This window comes from Pogoniulus pusillus, chromosome 2 (genome assembly GCF_015220805.1).
Source record: "Pogoniulus pusillus isolate bPogPus1 chromosome 2, bPogPus1.pri, whole genome shotgun sequence".
Taxonomy (NCBI): domain Eukaryota; kingdom Metazoa; phylum Chordata; class Aves; order Piciformes; family Lybiidae; genus Pogoniulus; species Pogoniulus pusillus.
Window position 1 is genome coordinate 6,693,271 of NC_087265.1, and position 27,885 is coordinate 6,721,155.

Here is a 27,885-nt window from a genome sequence, read left to right on the forward strand (position 1 = left end):
TTCCTCTTAGATATCTGTGGAGATAAGTCCAAGCCCTGTGAGGGAAAGGCTGAGGGGTTCCTGGAGGAAAGGAGGCTAAGGGGGAGACCTCATTGCTTCCTACAACTACTTGAAAGAAGGTTGGAGCCATGTGGGGGTTGGTCTGTTCTTCCAAATAACAAACAACAGGACAAGAGGAAATGGCCTCAGGAACTATTTCTTCCACAAAATATTGTCAAGGCCTGGCCCAGGCTGCCCAGAGCAGTGGTGGAGTCCTCATCCCTGATAGGGTTTCAAAGCCATGGAGATGTGGTGCTAAGGGCCATGGTTTAGTGCTGACCTGGCAGTGTTGGGTTTAATGGTTGGACTTAACAAGCTTAAAGGGAAATGATTCTGTGAATCCATGCTATATGGGAAGGAACAACATTGGTGGCTTTCATCCAGGAGCTCTGCAGGAGCTTTCCATTCCCCATATCTAATCTGCTGAACTGGTGACTCATCAGAAGTCCTCTCTTTGCAAAGAGGACTCGTTCATGCCTAATCAAACAGAATATCTTCTCCCTCACCAAGCCTTCTGCTGCTGCAACTGCTGACACAGGCAGCCCTTCTGCCATTGCCCTGCACATCTCCTTCCAGTTCTGTCCTTAAGAATTATTAGAGGGCTAAGCAGGAGCGACAGGGGAGATCATCCAGGAAACTCAGGAGCTCTCAGACTTGATCTTGAGGATAAATCTCTACCACACCTCCAGAAGCGCAACAAGGGAAATGAGGCATTGGAATCACAGAATCAACCAGGTTGGAAGAGACCTCCAAGCTCAGCCAGTCCAACCTAGCACCCAGCCCTAGCCAATCAACCAGACCATGGCACTAAGTGCCTCAGCCAGGCTTGGCTTCAACACCTCCAGGGACAGCGACTCCACCACCTCCCTGGGCAGCCCATTCCAATGCCAATCACTCTCTCTGACAACAACTTCCTAACAACATCCAGCCTAGACCTCCCCTGGCACAGCTTCAGACTCTGTCCCCTTCTTCTATTGCTGCTTGCCTGGCAGAAAGAGCCCAACCCCACCTGGCTACAGCCTCCCTTCAGGGAGTTGCAGACAGCAATGAGCTCTGCCCTGAGCCTCCTCTTCTGCAGGTTGCACACCCCCAGCTCCCTCAGCCTCTCCTCACAGGGCTGTGCTCCAGGCCCCTCCCCAGCTTCGTTGCCCTTCTCTGGACACCTTCCAGCACCTCAACATCTCTCTTGAATTGAGGAACCCAGGACTGGACACAGCACTCAAGGTGTGACCAATCCCCACCTGGCTACCTTTCAGGTAGTTGAGACAGCAATGAGATCACCCCTAATTACAGACTCATGGAATAGTTTGGGTTGGAAAAGATCTCTAAGATCAGCTCAACACCACCATGGATTTTAAACTGTGTTCCACAGTACCATGGCCACACTTCTTCTCCAGAGGAGGCCACAAAGAGGAACAGAGAGCTATAGAATCTCCCCTATGGGGACAGGCTGAAAGAGCTGGGGGTGTTCAGCCTGGAGAAGAGAAGGCTCCAGGGAGACCTTAGAGTAGCCTTTTAGTACCTAAAGTAGGCTACAGGAGAGCTGGGGATAGACTTTTGACAAGGGCTTGGAGTGACAGGATGAGTGGGAGAAGCTTTGAAATGGAAGAAGGGAGATTTAGAATGGAGATGGGAAGAAATTCCTTCCAGTGAGGGTGGTGAGACACTGGAACAGGTTGCCCAGGTAGGTTTTGGCTGTCCCCACCCTGGAAGTGATCAAAGCCAGTTAGGATGGGACCTTGAGCAACCTGGTCTGGTGGGAGGTGTCCCTGCCTGTGGAACTGGATGACCTTGAAAATGCCTTCCAAGCCAAACCATTCAATAGTCTATGTCCTTGCTGAGTGCAGGGGGGTTGGACTTGACAAGCTTTAGGGGTCCCTTCCCACTCAAAGCAGCCTGGGATTCTGATTTCTCTGGTTTATGTGGCTCCTCTCCACAGCTGACACAGCAGATCTGACAATGGAGACCTTCCCTGACTCATTTTCTCCACTCAATTATTAATGACACTGTCGGAATTTGCTGTCAGCAGCCAACTGACAGCTCTTGGAGTTCTGTTTATTTATTGCTGAAATAAAATCCAGCAGAGCTCCTGCCTCTGGCAGATGTTCTGTCAGCTGTAAACCTGGCAGGCATTGCCCAGCTGTCTTCTCCATGGATACCTGTTACTTGTCTTGGATACCTGTCTGCCCATTGGGCTTTATTTAGAGCACCATGAGATGGGAGGGTCACCAAATATTTCAGCTCCATCTGAAGTGGTTCCTCCTCTACTCCCTCAACAAAAGGATCAGGAGTTGGTAGTGCATGGGAAAACAACCCCCTGGACCAATACAGGTGAGGGTGTGACCTGCTGGGAAGCAGCTTTGTGGAGAAGGACCTGGGAGAGATGGGAGACAGCAAGTTTCCCATGAGCCAGAATTGCACTTATGGCCAAGACAGTCGCTGGTGTCCTGGGGTGCATGAAGAAGGGTGTGGGCAGCAGATTGAGGGAGGTTCTTACTGTCTACTCTGCCCTAGTCAGGCCACAGGTGCAGTCCTGGGTTCCCCAGTTCAAGAGAGACAGGAATCTGCTGGAGAGAGTCAGTGGAGGCTGCAGAGATGCTGAGGGGCCTGGAGCCTCTCTTTGAGGAGGAAAGGGTGAGAGCCCTGGGGCTGTGGAGCCTGCAGAAGAGCAGCCCCAGAGGGGATCTGAGCAATGCTCAATGATGACCTGTGGGGTGCAAGAGGATGGGGCCAAACTCTTGTCAGTGGTGCCCAGTGCCAGGCCAAGGGACAATGGGCACAAACTAGAAGCCAGGAGGTTCCAGCTGAAGAAGAGGAGAAAGTTGTTTGTTGTGAGGGTGCTGGAGGCCTGCAGCAGGCTTCCCAGAGAGGTTGTGGAGTCTCCTCTGCAGAGCTTCCAAGCCCAATTGGACATTGTGCTCCTGGGCGAGCTGCTGTGGGTTCCCCTTGTGTAGCAGAGAGTTTGGAGTGGTTAATCTCCAAAGGTCCATTCCAACCTCACCACGCTGGGATTCTGTACAGTGCAGTCTAAGAATAAAACATCAAGTGAGCCTAAGCCCCCTCCCTCAGGCTGCAAGCCCCTTCTCATATCCTTTGTGACCAGGCACTTGGTTTTCTCCTGAAGAGCTTCTCTGGGGTCAATGGCTCTGAAAAGTGGTGGTTTGCTGGGTTCCAGGGCCTGAGCAGGGATGCTGCAGGGCCATGTGCTGCTCAGTATGGCGTGCTAAGGGCTTTTTCTGCTTACAGCCACAAATGCTATTTCTGGCAGAGCTGTCCCTATCAAAAACCTGCACAGGGGTTTTGTCATCAGTGGGGACATGGCTTGTAAAGCCAAAACTTGTAACCATCAATCTGAAGATGAGATCTTACAGTGGCACTTCAGGAGGAGCAGTGCTCTGGCTCTGCTGACAGCGCAGAGGAGGGTGAGGTGCCCACAGCATTTTCTGCTGTGCACTAAACATGGTTATCCTCACAGAAGGGACCTCTGGAGATCATCCAGTCCAACCACTGTGCCAGGGCAGGGTTGCCTAGAGAATGATAGAATGGTTTGGGTTGGAAGGGACACCAAAGATCATCCAGTTCCAACTCCCTGCTATAGGCAGGGACAGCTCCCACTAGAACAGGTCGCTCAAGGCCTCATCCAACCTGGCCTTGGACACCTCGAGGGAGGGAGCAGCCACAACCTCCCTGGGCAACCAGTTCCAGTGTTTCACCATCCTCACTGTAAAGAACTTCATCCAGGTGGGTTTTGAATGTTTCCAGAGATGAAGACTCTACCACCTCTCTGGGCAGCCTGCTCCAGTGCTCCATCACCCTTAAATTAAAGAAGTTCTTCCTTGTGTTTAGATGAAACTTCTTATGGTCAAGTTTGTGCCTGTTACCCCTTGTCCTGTCACTGGATGCCACTGTTACCATAGATATATGAACTGGAAAAGGTTGCCCAGAGAAGCTGTGGATGCTCTAAGCCTGGATGGGGCCTTGAGTCAGCCTTTCTAGTAGGAAGTGTTGGAACTAGATGATCTTTGTGGTCCTTTCCACCCTTCTGTGATTGTGTGATTGGTTTGCTGAAGGATTTGTCAGGCAGGGAGGTGGTGGAGTCCCCATCCCTGGAGGTGTTCAAGAGATGTGTTGATGATGCACTTGGGGACATGGGTTAATGGCTCAGGTGGTTGTAGGTCAACAGCTTGAACTTGATGATCTCAGAGGTCATTTCCAACCCAGGCAATTCTCTGGTTCTATGATTCCTGGTTTCTTTTGCCTGTCAGAAGTTTTTAACCTAAGAGGCATTTTGAGGAGCTGCTCTGGCCTGAGCAAGGAGCTGGACAGCACTTTGAGTCCAAAGCCCACCCAGTAAAACCACACAGATAACACAGCCCCAAGACACATGTGGATGTGTCCCACTTTGGGACCTGGTTTCATGGCCATAGTGGTGTTGGATTGATGATTAGACTTGATGATCTTAGAGGTCTTTTCCAACCCAAATAGTTCTGTGATTAAAGGAAGAACCTCAGGCAGGATTCATTCCTGGGCGGAGGGACAATTGGCACCCACTGCTGCCACTTTGTAAGTGCTGCAGGGCTCCTGTGGGTGACAGAAACCTGTTGTAGCAGCTGTCTAAAGCCTTGTTAGGTGTCTGCTTATATGTTTTTTTTGCCAAGCCAAGGTGAGATTTAAGCTCAAGAGGACAAGGTTTCAGCTAAGGCGGACATATGGTTTAGCTCTTTGTGTTAGCCAAGCCAAACCATCACCAAGTGCTGCTTGGAACAAATTAAATGATAATAAAACTGTTTGGCAGGAAAAAAAAAAATCCATCAAGGCTGTGAAGTTTCAGGGGAGTGCTGGGGAGGGAGTCATCCAAAATGCCATTAAGAGCTCCTGCATTTTATGGTGAAGAAAACTCTGCTTGCTTGGGCTCTAAACAGGCTGGAGGCTCTGCCAGCTCTGAGAGGAGAACATCTGCAAGGCCAGGCTTGGAGTGAGGGGAATTGGGGCTGCTGGCTGGGCCACAGGCTGCAGCTCTGCAGCACGGCATCCATACATCCTTGAGTCTCTGCATCCCTGCATTCCTGCGTCTGTGTATCCCTATTTCCCTATATCCTTGCAGCCCTGTATTCTAACACCCCTGCCTCTCTGCATCCCTGCTTCCTTGCCCTGATTTCCTACATCCCTACATCTCTGCAGTCCTACATTCCTGCATCTCTGCATTTCTACATCTTTGCATCCCTGCCTCCTTATATTCTTACATCTCTGCCTCCCTGTACCTCTGCATCCCTACATTCTTATGTCCCTGCAGCCCTACATCCTTGTGTCTCTACATCCCTATATTCCTACATCCTTGCATCCCTGCATTCCTGTATCTCTGAATTTCTGCTTCTCTGCATCCCTGTATCCCTCTGCATCCTTATATCCCTGCATTCCTACATGCTGTTGTCTCTGCATCCCTCTGCATCCTTACATCCCTTCATCCCTACATGCTGTTGTCTCTGCATCCCTCTGCATCCTTCTATCCCTCCATCCCTACACACTGTTGTCTCTGCATCCCTCTACATCCTTATATCCCTCCATCCCTACATGCTGTTGTCTCTGCATCCCTCTGCATCCTTATATCCCTCCATCCCTACACACTGTTGTCTCTGTATCCCTCTGCATCCTTATATCCCTCCATCCCTACATGCTGTTGTCTCTGCATCCCTCTGCATCCTTATATCCCTCCATCCCTACACACTGTTGTCTCTGTATCCCTCTGCATCCTTATATCCCTCCATCCCTACATGCTGTTGTCTCTGCATCCCTACATCTTTAATCCCTGCATCTCTATATCCTTTTATCCCTGTATTTCTCCCTCTCTGCACCCCTACATCACTTCCTCCCTCCATCTTTTTATGTCTGTATCACCTGCATTTCTGCATCCCTGTGGCCATGATGCTTATGGAGTTGCCCACTCTAAGCTCCAGAGAGCAGGGTCCATCCTTAGGGAGTGACAAGGATTTAACCCTGAGCTGATCTTGGAGATATCTGACGAGGGTTTGTAGCGTGGCTTCCTGTTCTGAATTTATCTGGAAGTGGGACTGAAACCTACCATCAAATGTAGCAGGGAGCAACCCTTCAGGCCTTGCTGGTACATCCTCAGCACAGCAGACGCATGGAGCAGTTGTGTCAGGGCCAGAGCAGGCCACAGCAATGCTGGGAGAGCTGGAAGCCCTCTCCTGTGAGGCCAGGCTGAGAGAGCTGGGCTTGTTCAGCCTGGAGAAGACTCCAGGGAGACCTTCTGGTGGCCTTTCAGTGCTTGAAGGGGCAAATCAGAAAGCTGGGGACAGACTGTGAGCAGGGCCTGTTGTGACAAGACCAGGGGTAAGAAGATGAATTTTGAGCCCACCCCCACACCAGAGTGGTCAGGCATTGGAACAGGCTGCCCAGGGAGGTGCTGGAGTCACCACCCCTGGAGGTGTTCTAGAAACCTGTGGCCATGGCTCTGTGGGACATGGGTTAATGGCCGTGGTGGTGTTGGGTTGATGGTTGGAGTGGATGATCTTAGAGGACTCATCCAACTCAAGTAACTCCATGATTCTATGACTATGTCTGTGGCTGTTGGTTGCTTGATGGCAAAGTGGCACCTCCAGGAAGCCCTTGGTACCTTCTCTACTTTCTGTGATCATTTCATGTCAGGTGGATGTGGGTTTCTGGCTGATTTTGGCTTCTGAAGTGCTTTGGGAGCTGGAGGAACTAAAAATTGGACCAACCTTACAGTTAAGTTCTGCTTCTCTGGAGAGATTCCATCCACTCCCTGCCCATTGTGCTGCTGGGCAAGCTACTGCAGATGCCTCAGCTTTAGCAGGGGGCTTGGATTGGATGATCCCCAGAGGTCTCTTCCAACCCTCACCATTCTGTGAAATTATGACCTCGGAGTCTAGGGAGGTGCAAGGGTAATAAAAATGGTGCCTGGAGGGAGCTGGGAATCAATAATGTGGTTCAGTTTCCTTTCAGTCTGGAGAACTTCAGTATTCCCAGCCCATCAGCTGCCTGGACTCTTTCATTTCCCTTTCATCTTGATTCCTGGAGCTGTAATTTTAGTTTCCACATTAAAAACTCTTTTCAACAGTACCACAGCTTCAGTGGTCAATGTTGTGGCAGCACTGGAAGTGTAAGACCTTCAGTTTAGGAATTGTAAACCCTAGTATGAGGCAATAAAGAGATCAGAACAGGTCTAGAGGTGTGTGGTGAGACCAGGGGGCTTCCATTCTGCACCCTCTTGTCATTCTCAGCATGATTTAAAATGGGTATTTGTGAGGTATCAAAGATGGTCTCAGCAGGGATAGAGAAACTGTCAGGAGTCCTGGGTCCAGTTCTGAGCTCCCCAGTTCAAGAGTGACAGGGAACTGCTGGAGAGAGTCCAGAGGAGGCTGCAAAGCTGCTGAGGGGCCTGGAGCATCTCTGTGAAGAGCAAAGGCTGAGAGCCCTGGGGCTGTGGAGCCTGCAGAAGAGCAGCCCCAGAGGGGATCTGAGCAATGCTCAGCAAGAGCAAAAGGAGCTGTGGGGAGCAAGAGCCTGAGGCCAGACTCTTGTCAGTGGTGCCCAGGGAGAGGACAAGGTGCAGTGGTCACAAAGTGGAAGCCAGGAGGTCCTACCTGAAGATGAGGAGAAAGTTGTTTGGTGTGAGGGTGCTGGAGGCCTGGAGCAGGCTGCCAGAGAGGTTGTGGAGTCTCCTTGTCTGCAGAGTTTCAAAGCCCAGCTGGGCACTGTGCTGCTGGGCAAGCTGCTGTGGGTGCCCCTGCTTTAGCAGGGGGGTTGGAGTGGATGATCTGCAGAGGCCACTTCCAACCCACACCATTCTATAATTCTCCAGCCCACACCATTCTATGATTCTAAATACAGAACCACATAAAAGCTGATAGAAATGTCAGGAATATCCAGAGAGTACTCAGGAGCTGCTGGTTTGAGGCTGCCCCAGGGCTATGAAGTAGTTAATCATGAGTCTGCTGGTAGTTGGTGTCATCATCTGAGTTCTTCTTTTCTTGCCAGATTGGGTTTGCATGTGCCAAGAAGGATCTGGCTGGTAAAGGAAGGAAATGGCATTAGGAAAAAAAAAAGAGGGAAGAGAAATAGAAGAATATTTAAAACCAAAAGGAATGAGGAGGAGAATAGTTATGACAAACTCCACAGCAAAAATATTCTTCTTAACATAAATGAGCCCAATTTTGGTGCTCCAGGAACATGCAGGTTGCTCCAACTCTCTCAGCCTGTCCTCACAGCAGTGCTGCAACTCTTGCATCATTTTTGTGTCTCAGCACCTTCATTACACAAAATCCCTTCCTTCTCTTCAGTCTGAACCTCTCTCTCTTAGTTCAAACCATCACCCCATGTCCTGCTCAGAAGTCTGTCCCCAGCTTTCAGATCAGCCTCTTTAAGCACTAAAAGGTCACCAGAAGGTCTCCCTGCAACCTTCTCTTCTCCAGGCTGAACAAGCACAACTCTCCCAGCTTGGCTTCACAGCAGAGCCTTTCCAGCCCTGCCAGCATTGCTGTGGCCTCCTCTGGCCCTGCTCCAGCAGGTCCCTGCCTGTGCTGTGCTGAGCACTCCAGAGCTGGCCCCAGCCCTGCAGGTAAGGTCTCAGCAGAGCACAGCAGAGGGGCAGAATCCCCTCTCTGCCCCTGCTGCCCACGCAACTGGTATCAGCCCAGCACGCTGCTGGGGCTGGGCTGGCAGCACTGGGTGCTGGCTCATAGCCAGCTTTGCACCCACCAGCACCCAAACAGGGACTGGAGTGACACTGGGAGTTGCCCCCAACCCATGTGCAGGGTTTCCCCCTGGCTTTCTTAAGCCTTACTAGGCTCACACTGACCCACTTCTTAAGCCTGTCCAGGTCCCACTGGATGGATCTCATCCCTCAGGTGTGCCAACCACATCACTCAGCTTAGAGTTACAGAATTATTTGGGTTTGAAAAGACCTCTAGGATTATCCAGTCCAACCATCAACCCAACACCACCATGGCCATTAAACCATGTCCCAAAGTGCCATGACCACATGCTCCTTGAACACTTCCACAGATGGTGACTCCACCACCTTCCTGGGTAGCCTGTTTCAGTGCCTCAGTGGTGTCACCTTCAAACTTCCTGAGGATCCAGCTCATCACTTGTGGGTGCTATGTGCCTCAGTGTCTCCAGATTGTCTTTGTGTCCATCTCACTCAAAGGTGGTTCTGTCATAGAACCATAGAATCAGTCAGGGTTGGAAAGGACCACAAGGATTATCTAGTTCTGCCCACCCTGCCATGGGCAGGAACACCCCACACTAGATCAGGCTGTCTAGAGCCTCATCTAGCCTGGCCTTAAACTCCTCCAGGGATGAGGCTTCCACCACCTCCCTGGGCACCCTGTTCCAGGATCTCACCAGCTTCATAGTTTAGAACTTCTTCTTAACAGAAGTTCTTCCTGTCAGAAGTTGTTCTTGCATTTCTAGACCCTTAGGTGGGGCAGTCCATCACAGCACTGCAGCTTACTCCATCTGCAGCAACCAGAGGTCCAGGTACAGGATGAAAGGCAGAACCAAGGTCTTCTCTCCAAATATAACCCAAGGAGGCCATGCATGCCTCCATCCCAGAGGTGTTCATGGCCAGGCTGGATGAGGCTTTGAGCAACCTGGTCTAGTGGAAGGTGTCTCTGCCCATGGCATGGGGTGAAACTGGATGGTCTTTAAGATCCCTTCCAACCCAAACCATTCTATGATTCTATCTTCCAAACTACCCTCTTGAGCCCTATTAATTATTCATTTGTCTCTGCCTTTTGTATTTTGTAGCCTGACACTTCCCATCCATCAGCTGCAATCATCCAAGGGGACACAAAGCTCAGGGCTAAGCCCATTGACTGCAGCTCTTTCCTTCTTCCTCATTATGCTGCAGATGGTTGAAATTCAGAAGCTGACATGGTAATGGGGATGAAATTTCCCACAGAGGAACATTGCTGACTTAATGTTGCGTGCTGAAGTAGCATGGATTTAGATTTAATGTTCCTTCTCAAGCGTGGAGAAGGAGTCTTCTCTGCTTGGGGCTCTTTCTGGCAGCCAGACCTGGGCAGGTTGGTAAAGCTGAGAGGAAATTCTTGTCATGCTTTATGTTAAGTGCCTCATAAATAACAATAAATGGAGGTTTTTAGGTTCTTTTTGGTGATCTGGAAGAGCTTTAGGCTTCCAAACCTGCCTGGTAAATGCGCCTCAAGATCATTGAGTCATGGAATTGTTTGGGTTGGAAAAGGCTTTTGAGATCATTGAGTCCAACCATCAACCCCACACCACTATGGCCATTAAACCATGTCCCCAAGTGCCATGTCTACATGGTTCTTGAGCACCTGCAGGGATGGGGACTCCAGCACCTCCCTGTTGCAATGCCTGGCATATACTAAGTGACTCTTAAATAACAAAACCTAGATGAGCTTAAGGCTTCAAACCTGTTTGACAGAAATGCCTGAAGATGTTGCTGGATCTATGATTGTCCCCCTGTACTCAGCACTGGTGAGGCCACATCTAGAGTTTGGGGTTCAGTTTTGGACCTCTCACTCCAAGAAGGACATTGAGAGGCTGGGGGAGGTCCAGAGAATGGCAACAAAGCTGGGGAAGGGTCTGGAGAACAGGGCTGGGGAGGGGCAGCTGAGGGACCTGGAGGTGTTCAGCCTGGAGGAGGCTGAGGGGAGACCTCATTGCTCTCTACAGCTCCCTGAAAGGAGGCTGGGGTGTGATGTGGCTTGATCTTTTCTTCCAAGGAACAAGTGACAGGACAAGAGGAAATGGCCTCAGTTTATAGCAGGGGAGATGTAGGTTGAACGTGAGGAACAATTGAATGACTAAAAGTTTTGTTGAGTCCTAGCCGAGGGCAAAGGTGGACTCCTCATCTCTGGAGGGGTTTCAGAGTGACAGAGATGTGGTGAGTGACTTGATGATCATTTTCCAGCCAAAATGATTCTGTGCTTCCATGATGCCCATGAAACCATCCCATCACTCTAAGAACACTTGTGGGTCTGTGTTACCCAGGCAAGCACATCCTTCACAGCAGTGTGAAGGTAAATGGTGTTCTCTGGGTACTGTGTCTCGGGAGACCTCATCCCAAGGGGAGGGGAGGCTCCTGCAGAAGGCTGAGCTTCTGTGGTGATTAATTCATCAGCAGAGCTGGTTGGAATTAGAGTTGTGTTCTGAGAGAGGTGTCTAATTGAGACTAAATGACTCATTAGTGTTGAGCAGATCAACCTGAGAACATCAGCAAACACAAACACATTAATGACTTTCAGGTACTGAGATACCTTCTCTGCCTGCTGAGCTTGCTCCTCACAAACACAGAGGTGGCTGTGGCCCAGGTGTGGTTGGAAAAGCTGGATGTGGGGGAGTCCAAAAAGAGACCATCTGTGAGGTCTGTGGAAGGTGTTGAGAGCTGTGGTCAGGTGTTGGAACAGGCTGCCCAGGGAGGTGGTGGAGTCACCATCCCTGGAGGGCTTTAAGAAATGTGTGGCACTTTAGGACGTGGTTTAATGGTCATGGTGGTATTGGGTTGATGGTTGGGCTTTATGATCTTGGAGATCTTTTCCAGCCCAAGGAATGCTATCAGTCTGTGATTCTGTGAGGTGCTGAGTGCTGCACAAGTAGGATCAGACAGCCCTCACCTCCTGCTCAGGTGCCTGCAGTGCTGCACAGGCAGCTTCATCCCTGGTAGACTCAAGTTAGGGAACATGGAACTAAGAGAATTATGGAATCCCAGACTGCTTTGGGTGGGAAGAGACCCTTAAAGGTCATCTAGTCCAATCTCCCTGCACTCAGCAGGGACATCTGCAACTGGAGCAGGTTGCTCAGAGCCCCAGCCAACCTGACTTGCAATGGTTCCAGGGATGGAAGAGAAGGCTTCAAGGAGACCTTATGGTGGCCTTCCAGTATCTAAAGGGGGCCTAGAGGAAGGCTGGAGAGGGACTATTTACAAGGTCTTGTAAGGACAGGACAAGGAGTAGTGGGCGTAAACTGGCAGAGGGGAGATTTAAACTGCATGTTAGGAAAGGGTTCTTTGCAGTGAGAGTGGTGAGACACTGGCACAGGTTGCCCAGGGAGGTTGGGGAGATCAAAGATCCCATTCTGTGCTTCTGTCCTCCCCAACCTCCCTGGAGGTGTTCAAGGCCAGGTTGGATGAGTCCTTGAGTGACCTATTCTAAGTGGGAGATGTCCCTGCCTATGGCAGGGATCTGGATGATCCTTGAGGTCTCTACCAACCTAAACCATTCTGTGATTCTATGGGGAATCCACCACTGCTCTGGGCAACCTGGGATAGTGTCTCACCACCCTCAGTGTCATTGAAAGGCTGAGAGTCCTGGGGCTGTGGAGCCTGCAGAAGAGCAGCCCCAGAGGGGATCTGAGCAATGTTTGGCAAGAGGTTGGGGCCAGACTTTTGTCAGTGGTGCCCAGGGACAGGCCAAGGGGCAGTGGGTACAAACTGGAAGCCAGGAGGTTCCATTTCAAGATGAGGAGAAACTTGTGAGGGTGCTGGAGGCCTGGAGCAGGCTGCCCAGAGAGGTTGTGGAGTCTCCTTGTTTGGAAAGCTTCCCACCCCAGCTGGGCATTGTGCTGCTGGGCAAGCTGCTGTGGGTGCCCCTGGTGTAGCAGTGGGCTTGTAGTGGATGAGGTCTCTTCTACCCCCTCCTACCATGTGAGTGCAGCTGGAATGGGAGGAGAAGGTTGGTGAATCAATTTTGAAACCTCTCATAGGCCCATTTGTGTAGTTCAGCTTCCAGTGGTGGCTCTTTGCCTGTGATGGGGTGCCCATGGAGATAACCCATGTGCTGCATGACATCACAGTGCAATATAAATATTTAGTCACTCATTAACCTTCTCTGGCTGCTGGAATCATCTCACTCCTGCCCACGCCACAGGAAATTATGTTCTGCTATTTTATCTTCTTGATGCTTTGAGTATCAACCATGATGGAGGATGGGATCATATGAGGGATGCAGCTTTCAGTCCAACTCTGAGTCCTTATCAGCCTTTCCTACCTTGGCAGCTTGGTTTATTTTGGGAGATTGATTTTAACATGGGAGAGGTTCTTTGGGGCTGCCTGTGAGGGGATGTGGAGTACCTGGTGATATGAATGCACCAAAATCACCTCAGCAGATCAGTCAAATGTATTGCTAAGGAGATAAAACCAACCCAAAACTGGTGTAGCTATGGAGAGGCTTTCTAGAGCTTGATCTGGAGGAAAGCCCAGGGAGGTTGTGGATGCCTCCTCCCTAGAGGTGTTCAGTGCCAGGTAGGATGGGACCTAGAGCAGCCTGGTCTAGTGGAAAGTGTCCTTGTCCATGGAATGGGTTAGGAACTAGATGATCTTTAAGGTCCCTTCCAACACAACCCTTTCTCTAACTCTGTGATCAGTTACCTGTGCTGTTCTATACTGGCAGGATTTATGGACATCCATGCAAAGGCTGGGATGCTCCAGAACAATTGTCCATGGACAGAGACCCAGAAATGCCTCTGAACTTTCCAAGTCATCCTCAACTGTAGCAAGGAGAACACCTCAGACCTCAGTACCTCCTCATTTGATGCAGTGCTTTGTTGATGCTGCTGCAAGTAGCTTGGGCTTGGTTTGGAAGGATCTTAAATATCATCCAGTTCCAACCCCTCTACCAGGGGCAGAGACACCTTCCACTAGACCAGGTTGCTCAAGGTCACATCCTACCTGGCTTTGATCACCTCCTGGTGTCCACAACCACCCTGGGCAACCTGTTTCAGTGGCTCACCACCCTCAGGAATTTCTTCCTCATCTCTAATCTAAATCTCCCCTCTTCCAACTCACAGACATTTCCCCTTGTCCTAACGCTGCAAGCTCTTGTCAAAAGTCCCTCCCCAGCTCTCCAGTAGCCTCTTTCAGCTACCACAAGGCTGCTCTAAGCTCTCCCCTGAGTCTTCTCTAGGCTGACCAACCCCAACTCTCTCATCCTGTCCCCATAGGAGAGGTTCTCAGCCCTCTGATCGCCTTTGTGGACCTGCCTCAATACTTCTGTGGCCTTCTTGTGTTTGGGGCAGCAGAACTGGAGCAGTGCTCCAGTTGGAGTTTTATGAACTGGAGTACAGGGGGAAGGGCAGAGTAGAGTGGGAGAGCAGAGTAGATATATCCATCTAGTCCAACCTTTATTTACATTTGAGGTGGGAATGAAGTTTCCTCCCAGGCTTCCCTCCCTCCCCACCGTGTTCTACACGCTTCAGCACAGGCTGGCTACAAGCTGAGCTGCCTTTGATCAGCACATCTCACTTGTTGGTTCCAGGCAGATGTTACAGCTCTCAGATCTTAGCCAGGATGTTCTCACTTCTACTCACTCTGCAAAAATCTCCACTGAAGTGTGAGTCCCAAATTCCACTGCCTGCCTTGGGTGTCAGACCCTGCTCAGCCTGACTGGTTGGGAATGCTCCTAAAATACAGAGTTGAAATGGCAAAGGTTTTTGTGGATGACCTTCAGCATTGGTGCTGGGAGCTGTGCTTGGGTCACTCCAATCCCATGCAGGCTCTAGGCCTGGGGAAGAGCAGCTGGAAACAGCCCAGTGGAAAAAGGCCTGGGGGGAGGGGCTGGTTGAGAGCAGCTGAACACAAGCCAGCAGTGTGCCCAGGTGGCCACCAGCATCCTGGCCTGGATCAGCAATGGTGTGGCCAGCGGGAGTAGGGCAGGGACCATGCCCCTGTCCTGGGCACTGGTGAGGCTGCATCTTGAATCCTGAACGCAGTTTTGGACCCTCACTCCAAGAAGGACATTGAGAGGCTGAAGCATGGCCAGAGAAGGGCAAAAAAGGTGATGAAGGGTCTGGAGAACAGGGCTGGTGAGGAGCAGCTGAGGGAGCTGGGGGTGTTCAGCCTGGAGAAGAGGAAAGGAGGCTGGAGCCAGGTGGGGGTTGGTCTCTTCTCCCTAGTTTCAGGTGAGGGAATGAGAGGAAGTGGCCTGAAATTGTGCCAGGGGAGGGTTAGGTTGTGGAGATTATGAAGGAAAAAAAAAAAACCAACCAGTTATTTGAAATAAATTTTCCTCTTTGACTGAGGACATTTTAATTATGAGGCAAGAAAGAGAAAGCCAAAGCCCAGCCCTTCCCTCTGCACACATGACTACTTCAGCACCCCCATGCTTCTCCAAACACCCACCCAGCCATATGCTGCTGAGCACCAAAATAGAGCACTTGGATCTGCAGGGCTTTGGCAGGGCTCAGAAGAAATCTGCTGAAGTGTCTCACATTAGAGTATGCCTGCTTGGGATGGGAAAATCTTCCCTCTTCCTAGGAAACAAGCACCACTTTGCCTAGAGAGGTGCTGGAGCCTCCATCTCTGGAGACATTCAGAACCCACCTGGATGTGTTCCTGTGTGACCTTCTCTAGGCGAAGCTGCCTTGGCAAGGGGGTTGGAATTGATGATCTCTAGAGGTCCCTACTGTTCTTTGATGGCTTTCTTGGCCACCTGGGCCCACTGCTGGCTTGTGTTCAGCTGGCTGTCAACCACTCCTTTTCTCTCAGAGAACTACTTTGTTAGTATCCCATCCAGTAAATATCCCCTCCCAGTCGAATTGGCTGTATTGCCCCATGACTATCTTCCCTTCCCTTCCCTTCCCTCCTGCTTGATCCCAGCTCCAGCAGTGCTCCTGATGCCTCCTGGCAGGGCCCTGCATGGAGCAGGGAATGAAAAGCTTCCATTTTGGTGCTGCTTCTTCAATAACATCCCAGTAGGAGGGAAATGATGCAAAGCCAGGAACGTGGCAGATGGCTCTGCAGGAAAAAAATCTGCTCGAAGACAACAGCTTGAAAGAGCTGGAATCAGCCCTGACTCCTGCATGGAGAGAGAAGGGGATGGAGCAGAGTCCTTCACAATCGTGTTTGGAGAGGCATGGTAAAATCCATGGGGTCATAAACTTTGATTCACAGCAAGCTTTGCTTTGGCCTCTATGATTACCTGAATTCCTAGTGCCTGATCAGAGAAACTGAGAATCCCAGCATGGTGGGATTGGAACAGACCTGGAGATCCTCCAGTTCAACCCCCTTGCTAAAGCAGGGGCACCCACAGCAGCTTGCCCAGCAGCACAGTGCCCAGCTGGGGTGGGAAGCTTTCCAGAGAAGGAGAATCCACAACCTCTCTGGGCAGCCTGCTCCAGCACCCTCACAACAAACAACTTTCTCCTCCTCTTCGGAGGGAACCTCCTGGCTTGCAGTTTGTGCCCATTTGCCCTTGGCCTGGCACTGAGCACCACCGAAAAGAGTCTGGCCCCAGCCTCTTGCTCCCCACAGCTCCTTTCTATGTTGCTGAGCATTGAGCAGATCCCCTCTGAGGCTTCTCAGCCTTTCCTCCTCAGAGATGCTCCAGGACCTTTCCAGCCTCCATTAGACTCTCTCCAGTAGTTCCCTGTCTCTGTTGAACAGGAGAGGCCCCGAATTGGATCCAGGACTCCAGAGGTGGCCTTCCTAGGGCAGAGAAGAGGGGGAAGGAGAACCTCCCTTGACCTGCTGGCCACACTCTTCTTTATGTGCTCTAGGAGACTTTGTTGGCTATGAGGGCACATTGCTGGCTCATGGGGACCTTGTTGTCCAGCAGGTTACACAGGTCCTTCTGCACAGAATTCCTTCCATCAGCTGTGCAGGTTCCCATGGGGACAGTGTTGTGCCTGGCTTTTACAGACTGGTTTGAGGACACGATCAGAACCTGGTATGAGTTCTAGTGGTGGGTAGGTGTGGGCCTGGTAAGCATCAAGATGAGCTGTCTGCAAGGTGTCAGAAGACTATGTGTGTGTGAGTGAATAAAAACTGCCCTGAGAAGAGGTCTGGATGATAAGGAAAACCAGAGTGGTGACAGCCAAGGTATTTAAGTGTCAAGATAGGTGCTGGAAGAGCAGTCTGGATCAACTGGAAAGTATTTGTGGTGCTGGAGCAGAAACAGGGTCTCCAAATTGAGGAGCAGGGCAGCAGCCTGGACTTTGCTTGATGTGAAATGACAGTGTTTAGCATAAGGCTGCTGTCTGACTCCTCAACTGGTTCTAGTTCTGCCCTCCTTTTGTCAGAGCCAAACCCACTGAAAAAGTGATTTAAGGATCAGTTGTCCTAGAAGGGCCTGCTGCAGATGGACATTTGCAGGCAAACCAGAGACCTGTTTTGCTTGGCAGACCTCTAAGATCATCATGTCCAACCATCAGTTGTTTTGATTGTAAGAGACCTTGATATGGTTGGAGGAGGTGCTCCATTACCCTCAAAACATCTTCAGGTGGAACCTCCTGGCTTCCAGTTTGGGCCCATTGTCCCTTGGCCTGTCTCTGGGCACCACTGACAAGGGTCTGGCCCCAGCCTCTTGTTCCCCACAGGTCCTTTATCTCTTGCTGTGCACTGAGCAGATTTCCCTCTGGGGCTGCTCTTCTGCAGGCTCCACAGCCCCAGGGCTCTCAGCCTTTGCTCCTCACAGAGCTGCTCCAGGCCCCTCAGCAGCTTTGCAGCCTCCTCTGGACTCTCTCCAGCAGTTCCCTGTCTCTCTTCAACTGGACAGCCCAGAACTGAACCCAGGACTCCATATGTGGCCTGACTAGGTCAGAGGGAGAGGAGAACCTCCCTTCACTTGCTGGCCACACTCTTCTCCACGCACCCCAGGACACCATTGGCCTTCTTGGCCCCAAAGGCAAGGGTATGGTGACCTGGCTGATGGACAATACGTTGTCCACCAGCACTCCCAGGTCCTTCTCTGTGGAGCTGCTTTCCAGCAGCTCACCCCCTCAGCTGGTGCAGAGGTTTATTCTTCCTCAGGTCAGGACCCTACACTTGCCATTGCTGAACTTCACCAGGTTCCCTCCACCTAACTCTGCAGCCTGTTCAGGTCTGGCTGAACAGCAGCACAGCCTGCCAGGGTGTCAGCCACTCCTCCCAGGTAGGTACCATCAATTGCCAGAAAGGTTTCTTGCTCCTCAAACTCTCATTGGTTAATAACAGTTTAAAAAATGCCTTGAATTGAGGATGGGAAAATGTTACAGCTAAAAATAGATGTTCTCCAAAAGGATGGGAGGTGTTGGAGTGTAGACACCACACTCTGTCTGCTGAACACCCTCCTGCTAGGCTCTGCAGTTCTCACCTTGTCCTTCCAACTTCCATTCAAAAAGAATCACAGAGTGCAGTGGGTTGGAAGGGACCCTCAAAGGTCACCTTGGGCACCCCCTCAAATGCAGTGGTGAATGCTGAGAAGCAAAGCTTGAGAGCAGCTTTCACTGCTCCTCTTGGCTCTGACCTGCCATTTTCTGGCTTATCACAGAATTCAGGTGTTATTGGTGTAGGAGATAGAGAGTGATGCAGGGGCCAGATGTTAACATCAGGATATTGAGCTCTTCCTTAGCTCGGTGTGATAAAAGCAGCTTCACATCTTTTGGCATGGAAATGCTGAAACTTAGGGGTTTGTGCAGCTGTGAATCTTCCTTTAGTCCTGCAAGAGCAGGGGATGAGTTAGAATACAATCATAGAACACTTCTGGTTGCAAAAGTCCTCTGAGTCCAACAACTGTATCAGTCAAGACAGAAGAATGGCGATGACTGAGAGCAGGCCTGCAGAGAAGGACTTAGGGGTGCTGGTGGATGAGAAGCTGGGCATGAGGTGCCAGCAAGGGGGCAAGGGACAGCCTGGGCTGCAGCAAAGGAAGCATGGGGAGAGAGTTGATCCTGCCACTCTGGTAACACCTCACCAGGGGTACTGTGTCCAGCTCTGGGACCCTCAACACAAAAAGGCCATGGACCTGATGGAGCAGGTCCAGAGGAGGCCATAAAGATGATCAGAGGACCTCTTCTAAAAGGACAGGCTGCCAGAGATGGGGCTGTTGAGCCTGGAGAATAGAAGGCACCAGGGAGACCTCTGAGCTGCTCTTCATTATCTGAAGGGGACCTAGAGGAAGGCTGAGGAGGGACTGTTTCGAAGGGCCAGTAGGGATAGGACAAGGAGCAATGGTTTGAAACTGGAGCAGGGGAGATGTAGGTTGGACATTAGGAGAAAGCTCTTGACAATAAGAGTGGTGAGACCCTGGAACAGGTTGCCCAGGAACATGGTGGAGCCCCCAACCCTGGAGACATTCAAAGTCACACTTGATGGGACCATGAGCAACTTTAATGTATTTGAAACTGTCCCTGCTGACTGCATGGGGGATTGGCCAAGGTGGCCTTTGAGGGCCCCTTCCAACCTGCTGCATTCTCTGCCTGTGTGACTGCATCTGTCCATCCCAGCAGCTCTGTTGGAGGTCTGGTTGGGCTTTGCAGGCAGGCAGGCAGAGCTTGCCTGCAAATCAGCAGCTGCTAACAGCTCTGGAGAGCACTTGGTGAGGCGAGGAGCAGCAAACAGAACCCTCCCAACTCTTTTCCTTTGACAAACGGGAGGCTTCTGAATCCCAGGCGCCGTAGGCAGCGTGTTTGCTTCCAAAGCAGAGCTCCAGATTTACCCTGCAAATGAATATTAATGACAGAGACAACTTGGGAGTGCTGGAACAGGCCCATTAACATGATGAAGGTGTTGAAGGATCTGCTGGCTGGGTCCTCTTATAATGAACAGCTTCTCGGAGGGAAGGTATGGACAAGAGAAACCCAAAATCCTTTCACTGCAAGTGAAGGAAATGAGAATCTAGGCCTGATGTTCAGGGCCTGATCTCTTGGAGGCTGCTGGGTGTGATCAGAGAATCACAGAATTCTTTGGGCTGGAAGAGACCTCTAAGATCACCCAGTCCAACCTTCAACCCAACCCCACCATGGCCATTAAAACATGCCCCACAGTGCCATGGGCACACAGTTCTTGAAGAACTCCAGGGATGGGGACTCCACCACCTCCCTGGGCAGCCTGTTCCAATGCCTGACCACTGTTGCAGCAAAGAAACTGTTCCTCATGTCCAACCTAACCTCCCCTGGCACAATTTCGGGCCACTTCCTCTCATTCCATCACCTGAGACTAGGGAGAAGAGACCAACTCCCACCTGGCTCCAGTCTCCTTTCAGGGAACTGCAGAGAGCAATGAGGTCTCCCCTCAGCCTCCCCTCCTCCAGGCTGAACACCTCCAGGCTGAACACCCCCAGCTCCCTCAGCTGCTCCTCAACAGCCCTGTTCTCCAGACCCTTCATCACCTTTGTTGCCCTTCTCTGGCCATGCTTCAGCCTCTCAATGTCCTTCTTGGAGTGAGGGTCCAAAACTGCATTCAGGACTCAAGATGCAGCCTCACCAGTGCCCAGGACAGGGGCATGGTCCCTGCCCTACTCCCGCTGGCCACACCATTGCTGATCCAGGCCAGGATGCTGGTGGCCACCTGGGCACACTGCTGGCTTGTGTTCAGCTGCTCTCAACCAGCCCCTCCCCCCAGGCGTTTTTTCACTGGGCTGTTTCCAGCTGCTCTTCCCCAGGCCTGGAGCCTGCATGGGATTGGAGTGACCCAAGTACGGCTCCCAGCACCAATGCTGAAGGTCATCCACAAAAACCTTTGCCATTTCAACTCTGTATTCCCCCGACCCTTCAGCAGCTTTGTTGCCCTTCTCTGGACCAGCTCCAGCCCCCCAATGTCCTTGCAGTGAGGGGCCCAAAACTGAGCCCAGCATTCAAGTGCAGCCTCAGCAGGTAGATGAGCTCCATCAGCAGCTTTACCTCATGCTTTGGTGTGAGCCAGCGTGGCTGCTGGCCTCCTGCTGGGGGTACAGAGTAGCCTGGGATGTGGATGCAGATGGCATTGTGGGGTGTTCATGTGGGCTGCATGTGGGGATGAGGATGTGGGCTGAGGAGGATAGGGATGGGGATGCAAGCTGGAGATAGGGATGCAAGGATGGGGATAGGGGTGCAGGATGGAAACAGGGATGCAGGATGAGGATATGGGATGTGGGCACAGGATGGGAATGAGTTTGGAGATGGGGATGCAGATGAAGAGGGGATTGGAGCTCGGGGTGAGGATGGGGATGAAGATATGGGCAGGATGCAGATGGAGATGGGATTGGGGGCTTAGGATGCAGATAAGCATGGTGGTGACAGGGCACAGGATGCAGATGAAAATGGGACTGGAGATGGGAATGAGGATACAGATGGTGATGGGATGGGGATGCAGATGTGGCTGTAGATGCAGAGGTGGCTGCAGGTGCCAGTCAATCCTGTGCACTGCTCCCTTCCCCTGGCAGCACTGCTGATCCACGTATTGCCCCACACTCCTCACGAGGACATCCCCCCCAAGGCATTCCTGCAGCACACCCCTTAGGACAAAGCCCAGTTCTGTAATTTGAGTGTTGCCAACCCAAAGCAGAAGCTGTGTGAGGAGTTTCTACCCAAGAACCAGCTCTCTGCAGAGCAGCACTGCCATGCCCAGGGTGTTCCCATGGGAGCCCTTCGGTTGTGCCACTCATCCTCCTCCAGCACCGTCAGCCAGGTCAGCAAACATCAGCTCTGCTGTGCAGAGAGAGTTGCATTTTAAGCAATTTGTTATCTACAGCAAAGGTCACTGGAGTTAAGCAGCCATCTGCTTCCTGGCCACTGTGGACCCAGTTCCAGACACATCTCCTGCCATTTAGATGTGTCACTAGATGAGTTCGTTGGCTAATGAGGTCCCTCTCCGAGGTCAGGTGTGGAGAAGCAGAGGGGGAAAGGTCTGGGTTTTGTGGGGAGGGTGCAGCTAATGAGCAGCTGCAGAGTGAAGGACACAGATGGAAGAAGCACTCAGAGGAATTAGCTCTTTTTTATTTCTTTTTCTCTTCTTCTGAAAATGGTGTTGTTTTTTTTTCCTTTTCTGAAGCCATTAGGGATGTGATTGCTTCCACTTCACTGAGCAAACAGCGCTGCAGTACGCTCTGACCGGCTGAAAACAGAGCAGAGCCTGTAAAATCCTGTCCTGGTCGAGGCTGGGGGACGTGGGGGTGGCATATTCAGACTTGAAGTGGCCCTGGGCAGCCTGAGCTAGTTGGAGATGTCCCAGCCTACTGCAGGGAGGGTTGCACAAGATGACCTTTGAAGATTCCTTCCAATCTCACCTCTCCAGCTGTGAATGTTGGGTTTCAGGGTGGGCTTCTGCAGGGACCCAAGCTCAGGTGAGGCACCTTCATGGGCTGTGGCACTGTTGTTGAGTGCAAAAAGACCTCGTGGGTTCATAAACTTGGGTTGTGCAGCCTGAAGAAAAGGAGGCTGGCTTTCTTCAGCTGCCTGGAAGGAGGTTGGAGCCAGGGAAGGGTTAGGTTCTCCCATGGAGTAGATGATAGGACAAGAGGAAATGGCCAGGCCAAGGTTTAGGTTGGACACGAAAACAGTTTCTTCCCCAAAAGCTTTGTCAAGGCCTGTCCCAGGTTGCCCATCCCAGGAGGGATTGACAATCCCTGCAGATGTGGTGCTGAGGGCCATGGTTTGTGGTTGGACTCAATGATCTTAAGTTGCTTCCAACCAGAGCCCACTTCTCCAACCTGCCAAGTCCCTCTGGATGGCTCCCGTCCCTCAGTCGTGTCAGCTGCAGCACTCAGCTTGGTATCATCAGCAAACTTGCTGAGGGTGCACTCAGTCAGCTGAGCCCCATGGGCCTCACGAGGTTCTCCTTACTGGGTGTGTGTCCATTGCCCCTTCCTCTCACCACAGCCCCCTTCTTGGTTTTCTGCTGCCTTTCACAGTCTCCTTTCCTATTCTCCTGGCTTAAAGGGCCTTCCTGCCAGCTAGGCAGAGGATGTGTTTGCAGAGGTTGATGGAGCTTCCTCAAACCCAAATGTCAATGTAGGAGGATGAAACGTCAGGGAGATGCTATTTACAGCTTGCTACAGAGACCATTTCAACAAGAAAAGGGAAAGAACCAGCAGGGTTTATTCTGGAAGCCTCCAGCAATTCCCAGTCTGATTGCTGAGGTCAGATGGGTCACCAAGACCTCCAAGTGCTCAGGGGGAGGACTTTTCTCTGTGGTAGAAGATGGTGGGGGGAAAAGGCAGGGCTGTGTTGGGCCTCTTACTCCTGTTTCTTCTTCCCTGCTAATTTTCTGAAGCGTGGATCTCAGCCTGGCAGTGAGGAATCTGTGAACAGATCACAGAGCCACAGAACTGTTTGGGTTGGAAAAGACTCCATCCATGGAGGGGTCTCAGAGCTGTGGAGATGTGGGGCTGGGACACCTCATTTCCACTCCACTGTTACCTACAAAGGTTGGACCAGATGAGGAGAAGAGGAGGCTCAGGGGAGATCTCATTACTGTCTAGAACTACCTGAAGACAGGCTGTAGCCAGGTGGGGTTGGGCTCTGCTGCCAGGTACCCAGTGACAGAACAAGACACAGCCTCAAGCTGTGCCAGGGCAGGTATAAGCTCGATGTTAGGCCTGAAGGGTGAGTGTCAAGAAGCTGATGTCTACAACTACCTGAAGGGAGGCTGTAGCCAGGTGGGGGTTGGTCTCTTCTGCCAGGCAAACAGCAACAGAAGAAGGAGACAGAGTCTCAAGTTGTGGCAGGGGAGGTCTAGGCTGGGTGTTGTTAGGAAGTTGTTGTCAGAGAGAGTGACTGGCATTGGAATGGGCTGCCCAGGGAGGTGGTGGAGTCGCCATCCCTGGGGGTGTTTAAGAGTTTTAAGTGCCTCCACTTAGTGCCATGGGTTAGCTAATTAGTGTTAGGTGCTAGGTTGGACTCGATAATCTCAAAGGTCTTTTCCAATCTGGTTAGTTCTATGATTCTGTGGTCTTAGGATCCCTTCCAGCCTGGCATTCTATGATTCTATAGTTTAGTGGTGACCTGGCAGTGCTGGATTAATGGACCTGATGGTCTTAGAGGTCTCTTTTAACCAAAACAATTACAAAGAAGGCCAAGGATGCTTTCGAGGAAGGCAGAATTCTGACTGGAGATTAGGAAGTTCTTTCCAGTGAGGGTGGTGAGGCTCTGGGGCAGGTTCTCAGGAGTGTTGTGGAGGCTCCAAGAAAGGTCATGCTGCATGGCACCTTGAGCAACCTGGTCTAGAAGGCTGCTCGTAGCAAGGGTGTTAGAACTAGATGATCTTCAAGGTGCCTTCCAAGCCAGCCAGTGCCATGGTTATAGAATGACAGAATGTCACCTTCACCACGGCTCCTCCACAGTGTAGATGTTTCAGCAGCAGTCCTTTACAGTCATAGAATGGTTTAGGTTGGAAGGGACCTCAAAGCTCAGCCAGTTCCAACCCCCTGCCATGGGCAGGGACACCTCCCACTAGAAGAGGTCACTCAAGGTCTCATCCAGCTTAGACTCCCTTGAACACCTCTAGGGAGGTTGTGTGATCTTTGATCCCATTCTGTGCTTCTGTCCTCCACAATCTCCCTGGGCAACCTCTGCCAGTGTCTCACCACCCTCACTGCAAGGAACTTCTTCCTAACATCCAGTTTCAATCTCCCCTCTGCCAGTTTAAACCCATTCCTCCTCCTCCTGTCATTACAAGACCTTGTCAGTAGTCCCTCCCCAGCCTTCCTGTAGCCCACTTCAGATCCTGGAAGGCCACTCCAAGGTCTCCTCCAAGCCTTCTCTTCTCCAGGCTGCACAGCCCCAACTCTCTCAGCCTGTCCTCAGAGCAGAGCTGCTGCAGTCCTCTCAGCATCTTGGTGGCCTCCTCTGGACTGGCTCCAACAGTTCCATGTCCTTCTTGTGTTGGGTTCTCCAGAACTGCATCCAGGACTGCAGGTGGGGTCTGAGCAGAGCAGAGCCAAGGGGCAGAATCCCCTCCCTTGCTCCGCTGCCCACACTGCTCTTGCTGCAGGCCAGCACAGGGTTGTGTCTGGGCTGCACTCACACTGCAGGCTCATGCTGAGCTCTTCAGCAGGCAGTCTGTGGTTGTGTGATGACACCTGTCCCTCTTGCTCACTGCAGGGATGACGTGCCAAGCCAGGACATCCTACACCGAGGACGAGGTGCTCTGGGGCCATCGCTTCTTCCCTGTCATCTCCTTGGAAGAAGGCTTCTTCAAAGTTGACTACTCCCAGTTCCACGCCACCTTCGAGGTGCCCACCCCACCCTACAGCGTGAAGGAGCAGGAGGAGATGCTGCTCATGTCCTCCCCTTTGATCGCGCCTGCTGTCAGCAACAGCAAGGAGAGGAATAACTCAGTGGAGTGCCTGGATGGCCTGGATGAAGTTGGCACCAAACTACCTTCAAAACTGCAGAAAATTACTGGGAGGGAAGACTTCCCCAAAAAACTCCTCAGGATGAGTTCCACCACCTCAGAGAAGGCCTACAGCATGGGGGATTTACCCATGAAACTCCAGAGGATCAGCTCGGTCCCTGGGAATTCAGAGGAGAAACTGGTGTCTAAGACCACCAAGATGATCTCAGATCCCATCAGCCAGTCGGTGGCCGACCTGCCCCCCAAGCTGCAGAAGCTGTCAGGTGGGGGCAGGATGGAAGGGAACCTTCCACCCAAACTGAGGAAAATGAATTCCGACCGGTTTACATAACCCCAACAGGGACCTGGAGCTGTGGTTTGGAGCTTGGAACTGCTGCTGCTGGGGCAGGGGGTGGCAGGAGGGTGGCAAACTCCACGCTGGGTGGTGGCCGGAGCCATCCCTCGGGTGGTGGTGGTGGTGGTGGGGACTGAGCTGTGAGGAGGTAGCAAGGAGGGGAGGATGAGGCAAGCTGACGTTCCTTGGCATGTAGAATCACACCATGCATGCAGTGCTAGTGGGCAACCTTTGCATATAGTCCTGTGGCATGAGTCCTTCCATCCATCCATCCATCCATCCTGTAGAGCTGACAAACCTGGCAAGGGACCCCCCCCCTGCATTTCTAACAAGGGGGTGACCTGCAGGGCAAGTTCCAATTGGGGCTCAAAATGGTTCTTTTATTTATTATTATTTTCTGATGTAAATTGCTGCCTTTTGTTCAACCAAGTAGTTCTGCTGCATGTCCTTTTTTGCTTCAAAGAAGGTTGATTTGGCAGTGCTGGGTTAATGGTTGAACCTGATGATCTTAAAGGTCTCTTCCAACCAAAATGAGGAGGAAGGCAGCCCAGGTAAGGCCTTCAAGGAGGGGAGATTCGGAGTGGAGATTAGGAAGAAATTCTTTCCAGTGAGGGTGGTGAAACACTGAAACAGGTTGCCCAGGCAGACTGTGGATGCTCCCTGCCTGGAGGTGTTCAAGGCCATGTTGGATGGGGCCTTGAGCAACCTGGGCTGGTGGGAGGTCTCCCTCTACCCCTGGCAAGGGGGCTGGAACTGGATGATCTGTAAGGTCCCTTCCAGCCCAAACCAGTCTATGATTCTATGAGTTAATGCCTGACATGGAATCTGCAAGCCTTAACTGCTGGTTTCTACTTTGCTTTAGCACTTTCTTGGAGGTTGCTTCTCTTTTTTTTTGGGGGGGTGGCAGGCTTTTGTCAGTGGTGCCCAGTGACAGGACAAAGGGCAGTGGCCACACAACACAAGAAGTTCTACCTGAAGATGAGGTTCTTTGGTGTGAGGAGCCTTGGAGCAGGCTGCCCAGAGAGGTTGTGGAGTCTCCTTGTCTGGAAAGCTTCCAAGCCCAGCTGGGCATTGTGCTGCTGGGCTGTGAGTGCCTCTGCTTTTGCAGGGTGAGGTGGAGTGGATGATCTCCAGAGGTCCCTTCCACCTCCCCCAGGCTGGGATTGTGGGAGTTTCCTGTGTCTAGGCTACTGGAAGAAAAAGAATCAGTGTATTTCAAGAGATGTTGTTTAGAGAAGAATCTTCTGTGGCTGACCCTGGGCAAAGCAATCAATAAAGGAATGAAACCAAACTCACACTTTAGAGCAGATGAATTCAAATCTTTTTAGCTCTTGGTGGCTTCTCATCTTTGGGCCAGAAAAAAACATCTGAGGTCAACCTGAGTTCCTCATCTTGCTAGAACAGCTAACCATGAAACCAGCTGAATGTCTCCATGAAGCCAAGCAGCTTGTTGATTGTGGACAAACTGCACCCCCCTCCAAAGCCACCCACCCCAACAATTCCCCCCCCCAGTGCCCAGATCTCTCTCTCTCCCTCTTGCTTTGCTGGCCTGAGGTGGGCTTGGTCCTGGTGCAGGTGATGGTTGCAGGAGCAGCAGCTCCTTACTGCTTTCTCTATGGTGAAAATAATGTTTAAAGATGTTCTTACCTGAAGTTGACCCTGTGGGTTTCAAAACTGAGTACTACTTTGTATAAATGTTTGGGTTGATTATCTTCTGTTCTCATGGGTGGGTTTCCTTCAAGGCTTGGTTTGCTCCAGCTGGGTGAAGTTGGAGGTTGTCGCCGTGGTTGAAGTGCTGGAGCACCTCGTTGCCAGCCTCAGAATGCTGGAGGTTGGCTGCTAAGGTGCCCAAAGACACCCATGGTTTGTGTCTGGTGCTTGGAGGCCAGGTTGTGCTGGCTTCTCGAGGCTCCTTCTTGATGAAGGAGGTCTGGGTGAGCACCATCAGAAAGCCACCAGCAGCCACCAGGAAAAGGGCTCTGCGTGGCATCAGCTGCATGGGAACCCCTTGAGACCACAGCCTGGCGGACACCCTTGGGGCAGGAGGTGCACAGATAGGACAGTCATGGACAAGCTCTTCTGCCACGCAGGTTCTGCAGCAGCCTGCTACCTAACCAACAGAGTCTGGCTGGTCTCTGAAGGGCAAAAGCAGAGTTTTGCTCTAAATGTTGGCATGGAGTAAGACCTCAGAAGCTGGCTGCTGCTGGAGGGCTGGCTCAGTACTTTCCTTGGACGTTGCAGTGGATGACCCAAGGACTTCAGACCGATTCCCAAAGTCTCCTTTTGTGGTTGCTGATGACCTCTGGAGTGGCACTGCATGCTTCCCACGCCCCCTGACTCTACTGCCACCCTGCTGGCCAAGGGAAGGCCTTGAGCTGCTCCTCCTGGGCTGCCCCTGCGCTCTGCACCCACACTCAGCAGATGGTTGATGTGGAAAGGTAAAAACTGGACTCCTTTCCCC

The 27,885-nt window shown here is 51.6% G+C and overlaps 1 protein-coding gene across 2 annotated transcripts in view; it reads left to right on the plus strand.

The window, feature by feature from the left end:
* The window catches only part of KCNJ3 (potassium inwardly rectifying channel subfamily J member 3), a 43,752-nt gene extending 17,037 nt beyond the window's left edge, over positions 1-26,715 (plus strand). Inside the window, exon 3 of one of the 2 annotated variants that reach the window (XM_064155165.1) lies at positions 24,838-26,715. In XM_064155165.1, coding sequence (XP_064011235.1) covers positions 24,838-25,421 — 584 coding nt within the window. In that variant the 3' untranslated portion in view covers positions 25,422-26,715. Of the gene's footprint in view, positions 1-9,831; positions 10,154-24,837 lie in introns of those variants that run through there. The other variant, XM_064155174.1, reaches the window with a different exon arrangement.
* Positions 26,716-27,885: the final 1,170 nt, after the last annotated feature.